Genomic DNA, 13,714 nt, shown 5'->3' with positions numbered 1-13,714 from the left:
AATAAATATTTTTATATCACATTTATTAATTATGAGGTCTTATATTGTTTTTTTAAGAGGTAACCTGTTTTCGGTGGTGATATTTGACAGCCGGACGAAACGCGGAAGAGGAGCGGCCCGATGACGTCACGACGGATGTTTTGCTAATGGTTAGCCAGTCGGCTAACTTTGTCTTATAGTTGAGTTCTTATTCTAATCTCCGTGGATTTGTCAAATAAAAACATCGGCTCTGCGGAATATTTTAAGTAAATGTAAATTCTGGGTTTAAAACAAACAACAGAAACGGAGACATGAACGGGAGTACGAATCCGCTGCTGGACAAAGAGGAGCATGTTTTGAAGCTCGGAGAAAGCTTTGAGAAGAGGCCAAAATCTTCCTTTCACACCATCAGATGTAAGTGTGAAAAACAACCGCGTTATGTGGTTTAAAAAAGACTTTTGTTAAAGTGTTAAATTAACTGTTGTGTGGGATTAGTCAGCTCACATGGACGGGGAGGATGCCTCTTACACAACCCAGCCAGTAACGTGGATGAGTAAATAAAGTCATTTGCATAGACAAATTTTGTTACACCTGCTTTATGTTTAAATAAAACTCAAGTTATAGACAAGTTGGAGTATTACAGCTTTTTGTCAAGGACATTTTTATTGAATACTTTACTATATATTGAATACTATTATTCAAATACTGTACAGATTTGAGGTACTTGTACTTTACTTGTGAGTTTCTGTGTGATGCTACTTTATATTTCCACTCCACTACATTTCAGAGGGAAATAATGTACTTTCTACTCCACTACATTTATTTGACAGCTTTAGTTACTTTTCAGATGAAGATTTGACACAATGGATAATATAACAAGCTTTTAAAATACAACACATTGTTAAAGATGAAACCAGTGGTTTCCAACCTTTTTGTCTTTTGACGTCTTACAAAAAGCAGTGTGTAGTCAAATGATCCAATATTTCAGCAAAAATCAAAGATTAGAGAAAAAGTCCAAAAACTGAAAACAGATTTGTGTATCAGAACTTTGTTTTTCTTCTTTCCTCTCCCATTAATCATCTCACGACCCCTCAGACTTATCTGCTGACCCTTTGGGGAGGCCCGACCCCTAGGTTGGGAACCACTGGACTAAACTTGCTAACTGTATATAAAGTAGTGTAAACTAGCTCCACCTCCAGCAGCTACAACAGTAACATGCTGCTCTAACACTGATGCTTCACTATTAATAATCTAATGATGTCATATATAATAATATATCAGTCAGAGGGACCAAACCACTACTTTTACTGCAATACTTTAACTACATCAAGCTCATAATACTTATGTACTTTTACTTAAGTAAAGGATCTGAATACTTCTTCCACCACTTTTACTGAGCATTTTGGTTCATATACAGATGACAATGAGTCAGTTATTGCTCAGTTTAACAATTATAGATCCAAAGGAAGTGTTATATATACATCAACTTGACAGTACATCAGTACAAAGTAAAAAATGGCTAAAAAAAAAAAAAAGAAAGGAAAAAGTGAAACATTATGACATCCAATTCAGCTGAGAAGGAAATAAGGTGACAAAAGGCAAAAAGCTGTTTTTTTTGTTTTGTTTGTTGTTGTTTTTTGGTGTAATGAGGTTATAAGAAAGAAAAAGATTCATTGTTGATGCAGATGAGCTGAGAATGAGGATGACATGTAAAGGATCTGATTCCAGATTAGTGGCAATGACCTTTAGAGATCAAAGACTGAACAAAATTATGGCTTAAGGTTACTTTTTGTATTTTTATCAGTATGTAGCCTATTAAATTAATATTAATACCAAATTTATATGAAGGAGAACAAAGCCGACTTACTTGTAAGTTAAGGAGACATATTGTTTTCTGATATTTTTATGCCAGTCCTGCCTGTTACAGTTTAAAAGTTTGCTGATTGTGCACTTTAAGCAGGATACTGTGGTCATGTTCATGTTTTTCTCAAGAGAAAGAGGCAGGAATCAGGCTAGTTGTTTTTGTTGGAAGTAGAATAATGATTCATTGTTCTAGCTTTGTTCTTTTTATGTGAGGTGTTGTATAAGAAAAGGCTCGGTGCACTAAAAACTGAAAACGTCTTAGTATTTATTTAAACCATATCTGTAAGAAAAAGAGCAAGCAACGTGTTTAGCATGTTGCTCCATCTGCTTGTCAATCAGGTGAACAGACTGGTTTTAAGATGTGTAATGATCACATGATTTGACACACCTGTGAACTGTTCTCCTGATCAACATGCGAGCCTGATAAAACAAAAGTAAAACATGTTGCTCACTCTTCCACATACAGAAAATATTTAAATAAACACCAAGAAACTTTAGGTTGCTCCAGAGCTGAGGTTTTAGTGTGTTGCAAGACATTTCTTGACATCTGCTTTTTGTATATTCCTTACAGTTTATCTCTACCCAATGTCCTTATTTTACAGATGACTTCAAACCAGCATCTATCGACACGAGCTGTGAGGGAGAACTACAAGTTGGGAAAGGAGATGAAGTTACCATAACGTTACCTCACATTCCAGTAAGACTGTCCGCTCCCTTTTATTGATCCTTAACTAGATCAAGTCTTTGAGCAGAGAATCTTTTCTTCATAACTCACTAATACTCACATAATTCACTAATATTGCAAACTACTGTATGTTACCAGCAAATCCTTCCTAAACAATGTGATTCTTTTTTGGATAAAGAATGAATGAATGAATTTATTGTTTTGTGAGGCTGCTGTTTGGCAACAATCTCCATATTTTGGGTGTTAAAATATTCAACTGCCTGCAGGTTGATTTTCTTAGCAAAATGAAACAAATTCATGAATAAAACACGAAAGAGGATTTTTAAACCCTCAACTAGGAACATGATAACAGTACAGCATTGATTTAAAAAAAATTGATTTTCTTAGCAAACTGAAATAAAATATGCACCAATCATGCAGCCACTATAACTGCTTCAGACAGATAACAGGAAACATAAATATTTAGTTGTCCATTATTTTCCTTGTTTGTGTTCAAGACATTTTTACATTTCTCCTTCAGTTTCCCTAAAACTGTCGATGGAAAAAGTGTTTTTCAGACAAGTTTATCAGTCTCAGACAAACTCACTGACATTTAAATTAGAATCAGAATCAACTTTATTGTCTAAATATGTTGACACATACAAGGAATGTGGGTTTTCAGTTGCCAAGAACAAATGTAAGAAACTCATACAGACAAATAAACAAACATAAGCAGACAAACACAAGTTTACAGGCAAGATGTATGGAAATAATAGAACTGAAGCAACTGATTTGATAACATTCTGCAATGAAAATAAAAGACACACACACACACACATATACCTGCAGGTGAGTGTCAAGATAACTTTGTACTGCAACACCCGGTAAAGCAAACACAGACCTACAATGAAAAGCCTGCAGACATATTTAGATATGTTGTTGTCTTCCAGGGCTCCACGCCTCCCATGACAGTATTCAAAGGAAACAAGCGGCCGTACCAGAAGGACTGCGTGCTCATCATTAACCACGACACCGGAGAATTCGTACTGGAGAAGCTGAGCAGCAGCATCCAGGTCAAGAAAACCAGGTGAGAGGTCACAAGTCTGAGAACTTCTCACCAGTGGAAACATTGACTCTGAGCTTCTGTTAAGATAAATTAATGTAAAACCACTTTTAACTTGCAGGTTTGTGTTGGAAATCTTTTTTTTTTTTTTTTTTTGTCTGACTCAGTTCTCACCAGCAAAAACATATTTTTTATGTCAAGCCAATGAAAACACAAACTGTATATGTAGTTATTCCACCAAAATTCCATTTGCAGCCATTAAACACTCAGAAATAATAATAAATGTGTATTTATTATCTGTTTATTTTGTTTAGATTTTTTCATCCACTATAATTCACAAGCATTCAGTCTTTTGAGGCCTCTAAACAGCAACTCTTTGGCTCCACCCGGTGGATGTTGATCATCACTACAACAAATTCAGCATCTCAAAACGATGTCCAAAAACTAAATGTATTTTTGTGGGAAAAAAGGATTTTCCAGCAGCAAAAACAGTTTATTTTTATTGATATTTTCAGCCAAAAAGAATCAGGTTTACATGAGCAATTTAATACTTACAGAAACAGCGTCTTGCAGTGACATATGTATACATATTCCAATTTCTCCATACAGTTTATTTCATTTATAATTGTAGTCTCATCGTCCCTTGTTGAAAATTAGCCTGCAGTCATTTCTGTGCAGGAAGAACAGTTGAAGTCATGACGGAGTAAAATTTGGAGCATCTGCTGTGTTTGTGTTTTAGGGCGGAGGGCAGCAGTAAGATCCAGGCCCGGATCGAGCAGCAGTCGGTCCGGTCCAGCCAACCCAGCTCTCAGTTCCGGGCCCCCACGAAGCCGGGGGTCGGGGTAAAGACCTCCCCGTCTCCTTCTAAGGATAATCCTTCCCCGGAGCCGCAGCTGGACGACATCAAGAGAGGTGAGGAGGTCCGGCTGCAGCTGTAGCCTGAGATTGAACAGGCTAATTTAATATCTAACATAATTATAACACATGGAACATAGAGTATTACTTTTATACTGCATTTATGTTGGGTTTTCACAAATATTTGGACCAATGGATTAATAGAAATGGAAGTTAAAACTGTAAATCTGTGGATGTGATGCTGACCTCTGCTGCCCCCTGCTGTCGGCAGAGCTGCGAGCAGAGGTGGAGGTGATAGAGCAGATGAGCAGCAGCGGCAGCAGCAGCTCCTCTGACTCGGCCAGCGCCTCGGGGAGCGGCGACGACAGCAGCAGCAGCGACGGAGAGCACGACGCCCCCCCACGACCGCTCAGCCAGACCTCCCCCAACCGCCACCCCATGGCCAACGGAGGAGCCGACCGGCAGCAGGGCAACAACCAGCTCATGAACACACTCCGTTAGTATCTCCTGGTTATACTTTGTCATGTAATCCTGTTCAGGGGTTGCAGGAGAGTTGAGCTTATCCCGGAAATTAAATATTTTATTGAGAGATTCTTTCATTACCAATAAGCAGGCACTTTCAAAGCAGTGTGCTTTACAGGAGTGAGACAAGAGAAAGAAACAGAGAAAACACTGTGACAACAACAACAACATAATCCTCTTTAGCTTTCAGCTTTGACCTTGAAGCTCTGTAGATCTGGTGCTCTTCTAGTGTTCAGAGGACTGAACTATCCGTTGTAAAAATCCGCCACAATTTACAAACCGACCTCGACCACCTTACTATAGACGTTCACCTGGTTTTCCTGTGCAGTGAGGGATGATAACCAGCGTTTCAGGTACATTCACTTTCTGTTTTTACCTTCAAGTAAAGCTATAAAAATGTCTGATCATCTGACTGCTTGTTAGTTGCCCCGTTGGATCTCTCTTTACCGTGTTTTTAGATCTCAGCAGTCACATTAGTGATATAATGTTAATCACAACCGATGGAAACGACGGGCACAGCTGTGAAAATAAAACCCAGGCGAACGATAGTTTTCCTTAAATATTTGTCTAATATTTATACATATCAGAATCAAGAAAAAGTAAAAATCACATCTGTGTTCCTTTTATAACATCAGACAAAACCCATCATATGTGTGAAACAAGAGCTTCACTAACTCATTTAGTTTTTAGTCTTAACGTGCTCTTAATCATTATTTTCTATCACAGCACAAAAATCATCATCATCACATGATTCCACTATAGATAAACATTAATATTGAATTGTCATATAAACTTCTCATGCACATAAACCTCTGTTAGCTTGTGCATCTGTCTCTGAAGCACAGTATATCAGCTGGGGATCTATATCGGACGTTTTATAGCATGAAACTCATCACTAAACTACGTTCTAACCCGTTTTTTCTTCTTCTGGCGTTCACAGGAAACGACCTTCAGCTCAGCGAGTCGGGCAGTGACAGCGACGACGACTGAACTTCCTGTTGGTCAGTCTCTCTCTCTCTCTCTCTCTCTCTCTCTCTCTCTCTCTCTCTCTCTCTCTCTCTCTCTCTCTCTCTCTCTCTACACTCCTCCTCCCTTCAGCCTGGTTCACTTGTTCCTTTGCTGTGATCGCTGACCCCAGCTGTATATCTTTTGGTTTGACTGTATTTTTTCATTTTTATTTTGTAGTATTATATCCTTAAAGCTGGCCAGCCTGGAACTTTTAAGAGTGTATTTTTATTAGATGTATATTTTGTTTTGTATAGCAAAACTTTAGAAGAAGAAGAAGAAGAAGAAACTTTTACTTGAGAGGTATGGAAGATTATATATTAGAGTGCACATACATATTTTCTGTACTTAGAGCAGCTAGTTTTATCTACTTGTATCATCTCTTGTCTTTAGGAGACAAGGAAGAGATTTGTTTCGCCCTTCTTCTCCGCTCGTCTCTTCGTTTATCAGAGAAGGTCGTGGGAAGCCTCTCCTTATCGTTGTCACGTTTTTTTATCAGTTTGCTGAGAATATATAAAAAGTACAGAATTGCAAAGATAGTCTGCAACAAATCAAATAAAAAAAACACTTGTTTATCTAGTATCTGTTGAGATTATGATGCTCCGCGCCGTCCTAATCTCAACTGTAGTTTCTTAGTGATAGTTTTAAACTCTTTGCTGGTCTTTTTAGAAATTCATCTTAATAAAGGTCTCAAGCTTCTGTCAGATGACCTTCATTAAGGGATAAGGCCGGTGCTATTCTATATGTTTCCTTATTGTCAACAAAACCCATGAAAAGATCAAAACCAACAACGTGTCAGACCCACAACCACTGGTTACTACTGAAGATCTTTAAAAACATAATCATAAGCAAATGGTTTCATTTAAAAAAAAAAAAAAAAAGAAAGAAAAAGTCTCAGTAACTTTCTAAACCAGCTGCTCACTTCAGTTTTTAACAAATGTTACTGAAACAGAAGGAAATAGTGCATTAATTGGGGACTATTTTCTGCAGCGGATGAATCCACATTTGGTGCTCTAGTGAGTATTTCTGGCAGCAGGATGATGTATTCGTGTTCATGGTGATGAAGAAACATGTCACCTAATGCAGCGATGTGACTCATTGACGTGTTTTTTTAATAGTTTTTGGACAATAACAGACGTCTACAGCACAGAGGAAGAAGACACACAATACTTGTTAGTAGATCAGTTCATCGTTGGGTTTGTTGACAATTAGAGAAATATAATTTAACTAGTTTCAGGTTGCTGTTCTAAGGTTTTGTAATGATTTTAATTTTGGGTTTTAGCAGTATGAGGTATGAATTTAAGACTGCTGTTTAAGCTTATAGGACATTTGAAGTTTCTGGCGTTTTGGGGCCACGTGTATCGTTTGTCTACAGTTTGGAGCCAAGTTGCAGTTGTTTTAAGCTGAATTTAGTGAAAAAAAACACTTAAAAAAAAGACCAAACTCATAGAAACATGGACCTGATATATATATATATATCAGATAATCATGTTGTTAAGGCTAACATGTTAGCAAACAATGCTATATCCACTCCATATAATGTATTCACTTTATGCTAAATGTTCTTCACCAGCTAGCTGCTAATTTCTGGTCTCTGTCATGTGGTGCTGGACAGAGTACGCTCTTACTAAAAAAAGGCAGAAAAATAGCTGAAAATCAAACAAAAATTGGTTGTTCTAGCCGGTGTTACTACATGAAAGCATAGGCAGCTGTTTGAGTGTACAGAGGAGGAGGTACAGTAGGAAGTTGTTTGTAGGGTTCTCTAATGGTCGGGTGAAATGGCAAAGTGCTGCCATTACTTTCATCATTTAGCTCATATGATTGATGAATAATTATAAATGTCCCGATAAATCCTGCTGGCTCACAGTATAACCAGTTACAGTATCAAAGCTTGTGGAAGAGAATTACAGATGATATTAATCATTTAACTGGTGAGTGAATTAGTTTAGGGTCTAGATTTGAGGCATGGGCGACAACGAAATTTCACATCCAATAAAAAAAACAACCTGAAATCCAAAATATGCAGGATTGAGTGTGAAAAAAACACGTTTCCTCCAAAGAGTTTCCTGTTATTTTTTTTATCTTAATGACCACTATTTGTTTCAGGTTTGTTGTATCAGTCATGTGTTTTCAACCAGAGAAAATCTTATTTTTGCTCCACATTTGTCATATAAAGCTAAAACCATAGTACCATCCCATGCCTTACAGCGTTTCAGTCTGTAAATGAAGGTGAATGTCTTATCTTGTATAAATGCCAAAGACTTGACCTGCAGCTCATCATGTGCAGAGAGCAAACACATTCACACAGCGTGTTTCAATGTTTTCATTTTATCTGAAATGTTTGTGTTGTGGATTCGAGTAGTGATGTCAGTGATTGTTCCCTTTTTAATCTGTTTAAGCCACCGGTGTTAATGAATATCATTATTAATGCAACACAACAGCCAAAAAACACACAACGAAGGAGTTTCATCACAAAATGACTAAACTGACAAGACAGTTCAGAGTTGATAATGTGTTTTTCTGAGAGGATTTTTGTTTTTTTTCATCCTGACAAATGTTAAGTGCAAGAGTAAAACACTGAATAATGATTATTTTTTGCAGATTTGTCAACATTTAGAATTTCGAAATAGTCAAATAGACGACTATTATTGTCTCGATCGACTAAGAAATCTTTAGTTTTGTTTTTCTATGCAGAAGGAAAAGCACTTAGTCATGTTAGTTATGCAGGAAATTAAATTAGGTCACTTTTCTCAATCTACCAATAGTTTAAGTTTGTTCCACCTGTTGTAGGTGCAACAGGAGATTGATGGTGCAGTCAGACCGGATTTCACATTTGCTTTTGCTTCATGCAGAGTTGAATCTGATCAAACTTTAACTCACAACGTTCCGGCGGTTTGAGAGACGAGTGGGCCTGACCTGTCAGTCAGGAAATATTGATTGTTTATTTGCTTCGTTTATAACTAAACGGTGAAATATTACAAGCAGCAGAAGAAGAAGAGGGATGCTGCTCGGCTACAGTTAAATTGATAAATGACATTAAAATATTTGATAAAACACTGTATAATTTTACAACTTTGTGGACTATTGTTGTTAGTCTGCAGGTAATGCTAGCTACCGCAGTTTGTGTGCAACTACCTGCACTATTTCCTGTCTCCTCTTGCTGCTTTTATGTACTTCATACATGAATTTTTCCAGAGAAATCCAGTCTGACTTCAGCTTCAGTCAGACGTCACTCAAGCACAGACTGTACATGAAAACACCTGTGAGAGTTTACAGTCGGTGTGTTGTAGCGGCTTCAAGAAACTCAACAAAGTCAAAGACTGTGTCCAAAATCATTCCTTACTTACTGAATAGTATAGTGCATTATATTAACTGTCTGCCATTTAATGAGTTCTAACTGTGAAATATAAACACTAACAATATTTATTTATAATTTTTTTCTCAGCAGACATTTTTATATGTCAAAGCAGCAAAAGCACAAGTGAAATTAAAACATTGATGATGATGAATCCCATTTAGTTTTCATGACCTTGCTATAGTGCAGGATGATTCACTGGACATCACCTGTGCTCTTCCAGCTATGACAAATCAAAATGTCTGCAGTGAAAAAGGTCTATTTAGACTTCTTCACAAGTGAAGTGTCCAGACTGTACTGGACTGACATCTTCCTCACTGTCCTGCTGCACCTGTAAACGTTGGACAAACTTCAATTAATTGGTACATTTAGGACCTTGAATGATTCAAAAATATAAGGCTTTACAAATCTGTATCATTGTTTGGACATCTACTGTAAAGAAAATAAAATTCAGTGACTAAATACTTTAAAAACTTATAAAGATTAGAGAATGTCATCTGCAAATGGTCATGTAGCATTTTGAGATGAAACCCTTTCACCACCACCAATAACACCACCGCGTTATCTTGGATGTAATTGTCGACGGCGGTGTTTTTATATCATGGCTGTGTTTCTCAAAAGCATCTTTAGATGAAGTTCGTCTTTTGCTTCATGAGCTCACAGAACAGAACAGAAGAGACGGTTGTGATCGATCAGACAAGTTACTGACGCACCACACAGTATTTAAAACAGCTGGAAGTCAAACATCCTGATTCTCAGGAGGACCAGGTACTATATATATATATATATATATATATATATATATGTATGTATTTCTTCTTTATATGGGAAATTAACCACCTGCCAAGTGTTGGTAAATTTGACCCCAGCCTACAGTTATTTACTTTTAAAATATCTCCTGTACTTGAAGACTCAAAGTGGCGAATTATTCAGTGAACCAATCACTGAGGAAGGTGGGTGCAAAAGTCACATTTTCTCCTCGTGTCCTCTGTAATAACAACACTTCTGTTGTCAGACTGACTCTGTTGTATTTGATGCTTTAGTTCTTATGTGTTTTCTTTAGTGCTACGTTTTTGTGAAATATGTTTGTACAAATTTGAAGTGTATTAAAAGTGTGCAAAAGTATTTAAAATAGATGTTTTTCCTCCTTTTTTTTAGTGAACATGGTCGTGTTTGAAGGTTTTAAGACATGGAGATTTTGCACAGGACTGGTTGTTTATTAAGTGAAGAGACAAGACAAGCAGAGCTGCAACGATAAGTTGATTAATTGATCAGCAGAAATATAATCAGCAGCTGTTGTTGATAACCGATTGTCATTTGTTAGGATTTGCTTTGGTCTTATGTTTGAATTTTGGACAGTTGGTTGAACAAAAGAGGCAATTTGATGACATTAATTGAGCTTTAGGAAACTGTGGATGACATTTTTTTCAGTTTTCTTGTATTTTATAGACCAAACAATTAATCAATTAATCAAAAAAAAATCGCTGCTATAAAGACAAGCCTTTCCAACTGTTGCTGTGTATCATAAAATGAATGAAATAATATAAACACATAACTGTGGTGAATATAATTAAAGCATGATACGGTTAGTGTTGCAGTGATGCTTCACACTGGTAAAATCCAACCATGAATTATAATCAAAACTGGACTTTCGTTAACCTCTTTCATCAACTATGAATCCGGCTTTACAACATTTTTTCAACTTTGGCTGCCGAATGTTCAACCTTTACAGCAGTGGTTTTTATTTGCAACCCTTCATCATGGTTGCAAGTTTATAAATCTGAAGGCAATTAGAGGAAAAAGACCAAAAATAAGAATAATTTAGTTTTTATGATTTAGTTTTTTTTTTTTTTTTTTTCTAGCTGGACAATCATGTCCAAGTTGGAAACCGCTGCTTCTGACCAAAAGCTTCTGCTGCCATTAACGAACACTTTCAAAAGTAAAGACAGACGTCAAAAATGGGACTTCGATAAAAGATTATATTGCTGGTCTTTAAATAATTATCGTCAAGTGAAACATATGCTTAAGATGAACACCTTCAGTTTGATACTAACCACAACAACCTGTACACGGAGAAGAACACAATACAGTACTTTTTCCCTGCGATGGTGCAACGACTGAGTCACATTTGGGCATTTCTCTTCAAACAGTAACACAAAAGTACACAACAAATACATAAATAGCTTTTTTTTCCCTTTAAATCATTTATAACGCAATTATGTTCATGATTCTGGCTCTTGCTACGACATGTCATTTGACCGATATATAAATTAACAATATCAACAACAAATAATAATAATTAGAACAATAATAATAATAATTATAATAATAATAATAATAATATAAAAGCTGTCTGTCTTTTCATATAAATCTGCTAGCTTACAGTATGAAATGATGGAATAGAGATTACAAGGGGCAGTTCGATATCATGCATCAGAGAGTTTCTCCACTTTGAAATCTCCCCCATTTCCAGATGCAGACGCTCACTTCAGAGTGTTTGTGAGAGAAATTCGGGCGCCATTTTGGCTCAAAACGGGAGTCCACTGGCCCTAAAAATTCCTGTTTCCTGAGGGTCCATGACAGCGTGCTCAAATGTTCCTCAGCTGCTGGAGATCCAAAAAAAAAAAAAAATCTCCAAATAGAGCCCCTGAGTTTTCTCTTAGGAGTGAAGTTCTACCTCTTTGAGACTGATATTAGCGCCCCCCCCCCCCCCCCTTGTGGTGGTGACTGGTATGACAGCACATGGTATTACAAGAGGCACAAGAAGCTGAATGTGGTGGTGAGCATCCGCTAAGTTTCCCTTCAGTCCATCACTGTTCTCACTGCGACACGCTTCCTTACGACGATATGGACCCTGAGTACCTTGTTGCATCTGATCTGTCGACTCGAGTAGCCTTTAGGTGTCCTCCCAAAAAAAACTCTTCTTGGCTAGTTTGGCCCCCCCAAAGTCTTGATACTGAATGACCTTCCCTAACCTAATCCCCCCTCCCACCCGGGTCACAAGGGTCACCGTCCAGGACAGGCTATGGGTTTGATGCAGCGTCCCTGGAACAGCACCAGGTTGGCGGGGCAGTGGCAGCCGGCCACGCAGGGCTTGTGGCACGGTCCGATCTCGTTCCAGTTGTCGCAGGTTTTGGTGCAGCCCGGTCCGCAGGTGTCGTACACGGCGCCGTGTTTACACTGGGTGGCTGAAGGGAGGGAAGAGGAGATTAAAAAAAAGAGGTTAGGATTCAGCCAATCAGTTGTAATAACGTACGTGGAAATAAGGTTATTGATACATTTGACGGGCTGATGATATAAAGAGTATCATTTGACTTGATACAGAAGTTTCTTGGGCTGAACTACTAGTGCTACTGCTCGTCTTCTTGTGGTCCATAAAAAGTTTTTGCTGAGCATTTAAGGTTACAAAGATTTTAAGGAAACTGTTCACCATCACAGACATTCATAAACATTCCTATCACACCACAAACATTTCAAGAAATGTCATGATACAAAGATTACATTACATACATACAATACATTTTCCAAATTCTAATCCTGTGTTAACTATTCATTGACTTATTTCTCTTGATACATGCTAAATATGTCAACAAAATTTCCCAGAGTGAGCGCCATGTTGGCTCAAACAGGAGTCCACCGACCCAAATAGTTTCCTGAGGGTCTGTGGCAGCGCGCTCGAATGTTATAACACGCTAAATATGTGTCCAAGTGTCAAATATTATATCAAAAGCCCCGTAAAATTACTCATCTTGAACTCAGGGGCGGTTACATTAATTTCTCCAATCAAATGTGGTGTAACTAGCTAGCTAGCTAACCCTGCCCATCATATAAAACCACACTGGGTAGCTAGCAGAGCGATATCTTAGTAGGAGGTGTGTTTGTCTTTGTATAAACTTCCAAAGACTGTGGTTGAGATCTAATGTATTTATTCTCCTGATCTAACAAAGCGGGCGAGGGAGGCTAAAAGACCTTTTGAGGGATCCAATCACATCTGTAGGATATGATTCTGTTTCATTCGGAAATATGTCACATGAATGAAGATAAAGACTTTAAAGGTGCTCTACTATTAGTGAGCTGAAGGTCTGGGGGATATATTAAGAAAGGGAAATTAAAGGCCACTTACTGTTGATCCTATATGAGATATTTTATTCATGTGCATCATATTTAGTTCCTATTTGTGTAATTTTATAGGATAGGTTTTTAACACAAAGGTCAAAACAAATTTTGATTTTGATTATGATGATTCACTGTCTCTTAAAATCCCTGAAACTTGTGAAAAACGCTGAATGTGATGGGCTGTGGGAGAACATTTTCTCAACATCTGCCATGTTTTTTTTTTGGTTTAAAAATGAAAAGCAGACACCAGTAGCAGCCCAGTCCACGTCTGATGATGTCTAAATTACATAAT

The 13,714-nt window shown here is 37.5% G+C and overlaps 2 protein-coding genes across 5 annotated transcripts in view; one reads left to right on the top strand and one right to left on the bottom strand.

The window, feature by feature from the left end:
• Window positions 1-123: 123 nt before the first annotated feature.
• Window positions 124-6,906, top strand: eaf1 (ELL associated factor 1). 3 transcript variants are annotated; one of them, XR_006404564.1, is made up of 7 exons: window positions 124-393; window positions 2,445-2,539; window positions 3,457-3,593; window positions 4,309-4,481; window positions 4,696-4,920; window positions 5,887-6,254; window positions 6,345-6,906. XR_006404564.1 is itself a non-coding variant. In XM_044359718.1 (7 exons), the coding sequence occupies exons 1-6, from the start codon at window positions 291-293 to the stop codon at window positions 5,934-5,936; spliced, it is 783 nt and encodes a 260-aa protein (XP_044215653.1). In that variant the 5' UTR covers window positions 124-290; the 3' UTR covers window positions 5,937-5,947; window positions 6,209-6,906. The 3 variants fall into 3 exon arrangements, 2 of the variants coding, with proteins under 2 accessions (XP_044215653.1, XP_044215652.1); XM_044359718.1 differs by having other exon boundaries at window positions 5,887-5,947; window positions 6,209-6,906; XM_044359717.1 differs by having other exon boundaries at window positions 5,887-6,906.
• A 2,225-nt stretch (window positions 6,907-9,131) lies between these two features.
• Window positions 9,132-13,714, bottom strand: part of bmper (BMP binding endothelial regulator) — a 42,189-nt gene continuing 37,606 nt past the window's right edge. For both annotated transcript variants that reach the window (XM_044358110.1, XM_044358111.1), the window contains exon 16: window positions 9,132-12,494. In XM_044358110.1, the coding sequence (XP_044214045.1) occupies window positions 12,313-12,494 (182 nt within the window). In that variant the 3' untranslated portion in view covers window positions 9,132-12,312. The remainder of the gene's footprint in view (window positions 12,495-13,714) is intronic.

Source organism: Thunnus albacares, chromosome 8 (assembly GCF_914725855.1).
Source record: "Thunnus albacares chromosome 8, fThuAlb1.1, whole genome shotgun sequence".
Lineage (NCBI taxonomy): Eukaryota > Metazoa > Chordata > Actinopteri > Scombriformes > Scombridae > Thunnus > Thunnus albacares.
This window is presented reverse-complemented; position numbering and strand designations above follow the sequence as displayed.

Bases quoted from the DNA above. Each gene is read 5' to 3' on its own strand.
- eaf1 (XM_044359718.1), top strand. From the start codon at position 291: ATGAACGGGAGTACGAATCCGCTGCTGGACAAAGAGGAGCATGTTTTG. The intron at 2,540-3,456 runs GTAAGACTGTCC...GTTGTCTTCCAG, and splicing joins TAACGTTACCTCACATTCCA to GGCTCCACGCCTCCCATGAC. The intron at 4,482-4,695 runs GTGAGGAGGTCC...TGCTGTCGGCAG, and splicing joins GCTGGACGACATCAAGAGAG to AGCTGCGAGCAGAGGTGGAG.